Below are 8,505 nucleotides of genomic sequence, written 5' to 3'. Positions count from 1 at the left end.
TAGGACAGAGAGAGTGAAGACTTGTGTTTAAGTCTGGAAAATAGAATAAAATGGCAAAGTGACAAGGATGCTTCTACTGGAAGAGTGCAGAGACAGAACATACTAAGTTGGACAGTAAGAAGGCTTTATTTAAAAGGTACATACTCAAAAGAAGGGGAGTGCCGGCAGCCTCAGAAAGGAGGCACCCTTAAGGGCTTTGTATTCTGTCTTTTAAGGCTTTCAAGAATGGGGCAAAGAGCAGCGGAGTGGGAAGGGTGCTTAGGCTTGGTATGTGGTCTTACGATGTCTCTCTGGTGAGAGGCATTATGTCACCATCTACAATCAGTCCCCTGATAATTCTGTAAGATAAACTTAGCACAGAGGAGTTTATTGATCTTGTTCTTCTCCAAGATAGTGGTTACCCTCAAGCAGTGGGGACATACCAGTTAAGAATGCTTGCCCTGCCTTAAGATAAGTTGTCGGCTGACTACCAAAGAATGTGGTAGGAATCTTACCTTCTAACTCCCTGGTTTTTAAAATGGACTCTTAGCTTTAACATGGAGTCCCTCTTGTTTTTGCTATACTATTTATATCTCAGCATTTCTCATCATAGGCAGGAAAAGTTAATCATGATGTTTGTCCCATGTCCCCTACTACACTTTCACTGATGAATTTGTTTGATTCAGCTGCTGTTTTCTTTTTGGGCGGGGGGAGGCTAAAATAACTGTGGCTTAAACAAGATAGGAGTTTATTTTTCTTCATTTAAGAATCTTAAACATAAGTAGTCCAGGGATGAAATGGTGCCTTCACAGTGTTGGACACCCTGGCTTCTCTTGTCTGGTTCTCCTGCCATCTGCAATACATGGTTGCCAACTCATGACACAAGACAGCTGCTTCAGTTCTTCCCATCACACCTGCATTCTAGCTGGTGGGAAGGGGAGAAGTGGATGGGGAGGATATGCCTTTACCTCTTAGTGGCAGACCTGGAAGCTGCACACTGCAACTGGCTAAAACTTGGCCATGTAGTCACACCTAGCCTTAGATGAGACTGCCATCTGTCTTTAGTGAGGGTAGGTGCTCAGCTAAAACTCGGGGTTCTGTTATTAAAGGAAGAAAGGGAGAATGCAGGATGGATAGCAACTTATGCCCTAAGGAGACAACCAAGCCAAGGCTTGACTTGATCAGTGGCCTCTCAAATCTGGGGCTCAGGGAGATGGGAGGAAAGGTCCAGAAATGGAAATCCATGAATAGCCAGCAACTCCACCACCATTCTGACCAGCTACAGGATGACAATGAGCCTTGAAAATGCAAAACAGCAGGAGCACAGGAGCATGGAAAGGCTTGGAATAATAGCGTCCCTCCTTCTCCATCATACCTGCTGTTGTGGGGTGAGTCATGTCTCTGTAAAGGATACACAAAAGTCCTAACCTCCAGAACCTGAGAATGTGACCTTATTTGGAAGTAGGGTCTTTGGGATGTAATCGAGTTAAAATGAAGTTGCGCTGAATTAGGTTGAGCCCTAATCCAATAACTGGGGCCCTTATAAGAAGAGGGAAATGTGTATGCAGACACAGAGGGGAAGGCAGCCAGGGGGAGCAGGAGGCAGACACCGTGGGATGCGGCTCCAAGCTAAAGAATGTGCCAACCACCAGAAGCCACAAGAGGCAACAGGGGATTCCTCTCCTGGAGCCTTCAGAGAGAGCATGATCCTGCCAACACCTTGATTTTTTACTTCTAGCCTCTAGGTGTGTAAGGTAACACGTTTCTCTTTATGGTCATTTGTTACAGAAGCTCCAGCCAACTAAAACACCACCTCCCTTTTCTGGTTCTCTGGGGCCCTTCCTAATGAACCCCTGCTATCATGCACCAGGAAGCCCTGCCATCTAGATGTGCCCCCTGTTCTAAACCTTCCATCTGTTCTCAACACTGAGCTCATCATAAATGCTGCATGGGCAATGGTTGGGGGAGCCAAGCAGGACCAAAATGCCAGGCCCCAGGCCAGACCAGAGTCTGAACATGAAAAGAGCCAGAGGGGGGAAACGTACCGTGACGTGGATGTGACAGCAGGGAATCTGTCTGAGATGGGGATGAACCTGCCGAAGACTAGGCACATATCCGCTGGGACCGAAGTCGGATCCCAGGCCCAGGCTGTCTCTAGAAGCACACAAGGGGCAAAAGCAGGAGACCTGGGACTAGTCCGAGCTCCATCCTCTCTTGCCACCGTGACACTGAAGGAGCCTTTGAATTTCCAAACCGATGTTTCTTGCAGTCTCCACTTGGTTTTCAAAACCAGTCTGCATGAGCTGAGTAGAGCAATAACAGAGTCTGCATTTGATTCACAGACAGACAAAACGTAGGAGATGCTCAGGCATCTGCTCAGCGTCACAGTAACTGCTTATTAGCACTGGGCAGAGAGAAAAGAAAACCAGCTTCAGAGTCTGGGAGACCCAGTTGGAGTCAGCATAAGGAAGCTCTTCCATCTCTGTGAGGCTCTACTCTGCATTCGTTGTCACTACAACCTAACGTTTTCAGAGCACCTCTTATTTATTGGTGCACAATAAATGGCCATTTCCTTCCTTCCTCCTTTTCTTGCTTGTTTTTCCAGCTCCAACTTCTGTGCTCTACACGATCAGCGTTGCTTTTCACTGACGAAAGTAATCTCGGCTACTCACAATCCACCTCTCCAGAAGTCAGTTTCTTCATCCATTTAGTCAAAGGATTGTTGTAAATCATTTCTATGGTCTCTCCTGGCTCTGATGGTCCCGGGCAATGGGAAAGCTGCGGCCCTCGGGGACAAGCCTGCTCAACAGCCCACTGCAAAGCCCGCACCTGTTGTGCCCCACAGGGCCACCAGGGGGCGCCCAGCACCATTTAAATCTCCTGCGAAGCAAATGCTGAAGCTGCGAAGCTCTGCGCGGGACTTGTAGAGCTTTAAGAGCGCCCGCCATCGCAGTCACTCTTTCCCCTTCTGAAGGGAGAGAGGAGAGAAAGGTTTATTCTCCGTTTACTCCATAGGTGGGAAACTGAGGGATGTACTTTGACTATCCTTAACCTCCTCACAGGGCTAGCTATGAAAAATTAGATGGCCTTCTGCTGCTAAGTAAACTGAGTCACCTATTGTGCCTCTATTGGCCTAAGGCAGACTATATACATGCAGGGTGTTTTGCACGACAGTGGGGAAGCGTTAGTCACGTTCCCCATCGCAAGCTCCCCCTGCTCCTCTGGACAGACACACAGACATACTCCATCGAGAGTTCTGAGAGAGAGCCCGGATGTTTGGCTTTAAGAAGGAAGACATAAAGGACATTATTTCCATGGCCTTCATCAGAGTCCCCAGGGCAAGAGGGGAGAAGCCGCTCCTCCTCCATAACGATGCAGGAATGAAGCCGGTGTGGAAATACAGCCCTGTGGTTGCCCGTGAGGACCATACTTACCACTGTCCCCCAGAAGAATCTGCCATGGAGAGTGCTGGGACAGTCTGTTACCCACCTCCTCCTTAGCCTAATTCTGCCCGCTCCTTAGCTGCGCCACCTGACGTGGAGGGGAGGTCAGCTCTAGAAGACCCACTTGCAGCTCTCCTCCAACTCAGCCCCCTCCTCGCAGTCCTTTCTGCCCACGCGCAGTCCTGCTAACAGGCCAGGCTGGGGTTTCCACACACTCTTGTTCCCGCTGGTCTGTTCGTCTTCACGTATCTAGGTTCACAGTGGCTGTTTGTCTTGCCCAGTTGAAGTGCTCGGGCCTCGTGCTAGAGAAAGCAGCCTGCTCAGCATCCAAGATGCTCATCTCCCTCAGCCTGACACCTGGCCACAAGCTGCTGGAAAAGGACCAGGGTGGCTGGCTCTCCATCTGTCAGATGCACTGGTGACAATTTGCAGATGGAGTCTATTGCCAGCACACGTCTAAACACTCCCAAGGCATCTGACAGCTGGCACAAGGGTACACGTCAAGCAAGACTCAAGCAATATGAGCTCCTGGATAACGTTCAAGAACAATTCTACAAACCAGAGCCCCACTGTCTCCACAATCATCCTTTTCCCCTGCCTAGGACTGACTGGGCAACTTCCTTCAGTGATGCTGGAAAATAGCCAGAGGTGGGGAGAGGAGGCCCTTTTACATATCACCAGGCTATAGCAAGACTTCCCCACTGGGTACTCAAAAGTTGAGTTCTTGCCAAGAAACCTCCCACACCTCAGACACTAGATATCTCATGCTCTGGCTTGAAAAGGAGAAAGTCATCTTTGGTATGCAAACAGGCTAAGAAATAAAACCTGGGCTCCTAGAGAAAAGGGAGCAGGGAGAAATGGAAGAAAATAGGCCAGGTCCCCTTCACCATGAACACCCACATGTGGAAATCCACTAAGCTTATGCTCAGGGCAGTTGGAAATTTTAGAACTCTGGAGCCCCTGGACCTAGCCAATGAATATATGGAATACCATTGTCATACGGCACATTCAACCTTTGGTGATGTACTGGCCATCCTGGAAATCAGCCCAGACAATGGTCTCTGCTCATGAGGCTTAAATAAGAACTCACAAAATGGTCCAGTGATTTCCACAGAAATCTCCTTTCGATAGGAAACTGCCTGATAAGGTTCATAAATATTAGCTTAAGGGAAAAAAAATTATCAACTGGCTCAGATGTAGGACTCCAGTTTTAACTTCAAGAGGATCATAGAGATTTCTGCAGCTCAGGAAAGGGTGTGGGAAGGTAGGGGTTATGGAGAAGATGGGAAACCTCAGGATATATTTATAATCAAAGATGTTTGCCCAATACAAACAGTGATCTGTGTCTTCACACGTGCGCGCACACACACACACACACACACACACACACACACACACACACACCACTGAACAAAACTGGTCCCGACGGCCATGGGAGCTTAGGAATCCACCACTGGCTTCCAGCGTGGGGGCTGACCCATTCTCCAGCTGCCCTGATTCTGGGCACAGCAAGCCCCGCCCTCCCATGGACACTCTGCTTACATTCTGTGGGGGCCACGGGTCTGCTCTTCACTTGCAAAAGGGTCAAGGGCTCGAGCTCACTGCTCTTTAACCAAACAGATTTTCCATGTTTTGTTTCATGAGTATTTGTCTTAATTTATTGCCTCTGTCAAAAGTCAGTTCTAAGAAAGGGAGTAAACGGATTATACAAGGAAAACAAATGGAGAGAAAAGAGAACAACAGATGAACTTCGTTGCCATATTTATTAATTTGATTTTAGATGGAAAAGTAAAGATCTGTTCTAACGGCTCACCCTCCTATGAGCCCGGAGACCCACAGAACCCTGAAGAAGCCCCTGTGACACTGCTGTGAGGTAGATCAGAGCTGCCCGGTCTCCAAAGTGAAGGAGGCTGGTGCTTAGAGAACCCGAGGGAAGGTGCAAGGGTCAAGAACCCAAAACTTGACCTTTCCTAGCTTTCCGCTCTCAGCCTGAGTCATCAAACCTAGGGGACACTGAATGGCTCACCAGGTCTGGGTGGCAGAGGGAATGGGCCAGGTGGGGGTTCTCTTTGTGCTAAGCACACAGCACACAAGTGACAAGGTGATCAGTGACCCCACAAAGCCACCCCAGCTGCTCCAAGGGCAGCTGAGCACAGGCAGCCAGACACTCCCGCTGCTGAGGTAGTGGTCTAGAAAACTCTCAGAAAGGTACAGAGAGGATGGTGAAACCCCATTTGGTAAGGATTCCCCCTCTCCAACCCATGGCCCAGTCCTCAGGTTCTGAAGGGCAGAGTCCAGCTGGGAAACTCCACAGAGCTCGTTCTAAACACAGACCAGAGGTTTCCAAAGGTTCTGGATCAAAATAGTTCTTGTTTCTTGTCCTTCAAGGCCTAAGAAAGTCCCCAGGAAGCCCTGGAAAATGGAGATAGCACATCTTGGGGTGAGAGACTAGTGGTCACCAAAGGGGAGGGGTAGGAGAGGGTGGGTGGGAGGGAAGGAGAAGGGGATTGAGGGGCATTAAGTTTGGTATACATGGTGTGGGGGTGTCACAGGGAAGACAGTGTAGCACAGAGAAGACAAGTAGTGACTCTGTGGCATCTTACTACGCTGATGGACAGTGACTGGCAATGAGGTGTGGGGGGACTCGATAATATGGGTGAATATAGTAACCACAGTGTTTTTCATGTGGGACCTTCATAAATAAGTGTATACCAATGATACTTTAATAAAAAATAAAAAATAAACATATCTTGGGGTGAGGCGCAGAGGGTGGGGACCCGGGCTCTGGAGGGAAGGGTGGAGGTGGTGGACCTGGAAAACACACTGTGCTTACACAAAAGCATCCCCGCTCCACCCAGCCACCGAAACCCAGCCGCACCTCCACCTCCACCCGGCCCTGCTCCTACCAGGGAAAGAATGCCCACTCACCGGCTCCTCACTCTGTGAGTCCTTCGTACCTGAGTGGGGGCTCACCTTCACAGGCAAGATCAAACCTTTCAAAGAGACCAGCGGGGAGGTGGAGGGCTTGGGAGAGCCTCTAGTCTTCTCTACAAGTCAAAGTCAGCCCGGTGGTGGCGAGAAGTATGGGCGCAAAGAACTGAGCCGGAAAACCAAATCTAGAGTTGCGCAGAGGCCTCGGGGCAGGGCAGCACTTCCCTGGGGTCAAAACAACACGCAGCCCTCAGCCCTCGCGCTCCCACCCGAGGGCAGGGCAGGCCGGGTGCGGAAGAGAAAGGCCCTGTGTTCCACCTGGGTTCCCAACGCCTTGCTCCCCCTTCTCTCAACGCAGAAACCCTCCCCGGCCCCACCTTCTCCTACCGAACCCCAGACTCAAGAAACTGACCAAGGAGACACCGATTGCTTCCTGATTCCGAGCCGCCAGCCCTTTCACCTGCGTTCTGCGTTACCTACCCCTCGAGCGGCGGGCACTGCCTGGCCTGCGCCGGGCTGGTCAGGGCCGCAGGGGGGCCCTGCCAGGCGCCCGGGAGGGAGGCGGCGGCGCGATGCTCCTCCGTCCGGCCGCGACGCAGCAGACGGCGGAAGGCGCTGCGAAAGTCAGGACTGCGGCAGTAGATGAGCGGGTTGAAGGCGGAGTTGGCATAACCTAACCAGTTAAGGGCAAGGAAAGCCGGGCCTGGAACCAGGGAGGGGCCCCCGAGGGCGCGCACCACGTTGGTCACAAAGAAGGGCAGCCAGCAGAGAGTGAAGGTGCCCACGATGAGTCCCAGGGTGCGCAGCGCCCGGTGCTCCCGGTGGGGCAGAAGGCGCGCCGGCCTCCGACCGTAGCAGGGCAGCCCCGCGGGCGAAGCGCACGGCCCGACCCCTGCGGGGGACCGAGGGCAGGACGCAGCCGGCGGAGGCTCCTCGGGCGGGAAACGGCCCAGCTCGCGGCGCAGCAGGCGCAGCTGGCGCGTAGCCACCACGAAAACGCGCGCGTAGACGAAGAGCATCACCAAAAGAGGAAGATAGAAGGAGATGGTGGAGGAGAGCAGCGCGTAGGTCAGGTTGGAGGCGAAGACGCAGCAGCGCGGGTTGGAGAGGCACCGCTGCGCTTCGGCGTCGGCCCCCACGCGCCACCATTTGCTCATGATGGGCGCAAACGACACCGCAGCGGACACGACCCACACCAGGACCACGGCCGCCCGGGCGCGGCGCTTGGTGACCAGTGTGCCATAGCGCAGCGGCGTGGTCACCGCCACGTAGCGGTCCACGGCCAGGGCGCACAGGGTTTCGATGCTGGCCGTCACGCAGAGCACGTCCACCGAGGTCCACAGCTCGCAACCAGTGGCGCCCAGAGGCCAGTGGCCACTCAGCGCCAAGGTGGCCCCCGGCGGCACTACCAAGAGCCCCACCACCAGGTCAGCTGTGGCCAGAGAAGTCACGAACACGTTGGTTATGGTCTGGAGTCTCGGCGTCCGGGCGATGGCCACGATGACCAGCAGGTTGCCTCCCACGGTGGCCAGCACCGCCAGCGCCAACAGCGCCCCCGCCAGTGCGGCCGCCCACGGTACCCCCGGCAGCCCGCTCGTGTTGGCGGTGTCGGGCGCCAGGGTGGAGGCGTCTGGCCACGAGGCCAGAGAGCTGTTCCCGAGAGGCCACGGAGCCATTCCTGCGTCGCGCGTGGGGCGCCAAGGAAAAGGAAGGGGGCTCCCAGCTCACCCGGCTCGGGGGAGGGGACGGCGGGGCGTGGGAGCGATTCCCCGGGCTGGGGCCATCTTCCCTCATTGACCAGGCAGACCGCTCAGCCTCCCCCACCCCCTTAGTGCCAACGCTGGGGGGAAGGAGTGGCGGCCCTTAAAGGGGCAGAGGCCTATAGTCTCCGCGATCGGCGTCGGGATGGGAATTGGAGAGGCGGGAGGAAAGCGAGAGGGGTGCCCGCTTCTCCTTTCGCCAAATCTGGAGTACAGACGCCCTGCTTTCTCTCCACGAGGTGCCCGTTCCTGTCGTGGGCAGCCCGGCTCTCTCAGCACACAGGTGCAACGCTGGAGGGCGGGCAAGGGAGACCCCTACCCGCCTGGGCGTGCCAGAGGAAGGGGGCAACTAACTCCCCGCCCCCAGGCGAGCAGAGCCCCCCGCGGTGGCC

At 53.8% G+C, this 8,505-nt stretch overlaps 1 protein-coding gene across 2 annotated transcripts; it reads right to left on the bottom strand.

Moving 5' to 3' along the window:
* Nucleotides 1-5,143: 5,143 nt before the first annotated feature.
* Nucleotides 5,144-8,171, bottom strand: ADRB3 (adrenoceptor beta 3). 2 transcript variants are annotated; one of them, XM_036932170.2, is made up of 3 exons: nt 6,834-8,171; nt 6,351-6,578; nt 5,144-6,233 (listed from the first exon to the last, which is right to left on the bottom strand). In XM_036932170.2, the coding sequence occupies exons 1-2, from the start codon at nt 8,027-8,029 to the stop codon at nt 6,539-6,541; spliced, it is 1,236 nt and encodes a 411-aa protein (XP_036788065.1). In that variant the 5' UTR covers nt 8,030-8,171; the 3' UTR covers nt 5,144-6,233; nt 6,351-6,538. The 2 variants fall into 2 exon arrangements, with proteins under 2 accessions (XP_036788065.1, XP_036788064.1); XM_036932169.2 differs by having other exon boundaries at nt 5,144-5,834.
* Nucleotides 8,172-8,505: the final 334 nt, after the last annotated feature.

Source organism: Manis pentadactyla, chromosome 7 (genome assembly GCF_030020395.1).
Source record: "Manis pentadactyla isolate mManPen7 chromosome 7, mManPen7.hap1, whole genome shotgun sequence".
NCBI classification, from domain to species: domain Eukaryota; kingdom Metazoa; phylum Chordata; class Mammalia; order Pholidota; family Manidae; genus Manis; species Manis pentadactyla.
The sequence above is the reverse complement of the archived record's forward strand: the minus strand, read 5'-3'. Positions and strand labels throughout refer to the sequence as shown.

Bases quoted from the DNA above. Each gene is read 5' to 3' on its own strand.
- ADRB3 (XM_036932170.2), bottom strand. From the start codon at position 8,029: ATGGCTCCGTGGCCTCTCGGGAACAGCTCTCTGGCCTCGTGGCCAGAC. The intron at 6,579-6,833 runs GTAGGTAACGCA...TTTTGACCCCAG, and splicing joins CAGTGCCCGCCGCTCGAGGG to GGAAGTGCTGCCCTGCCCCG.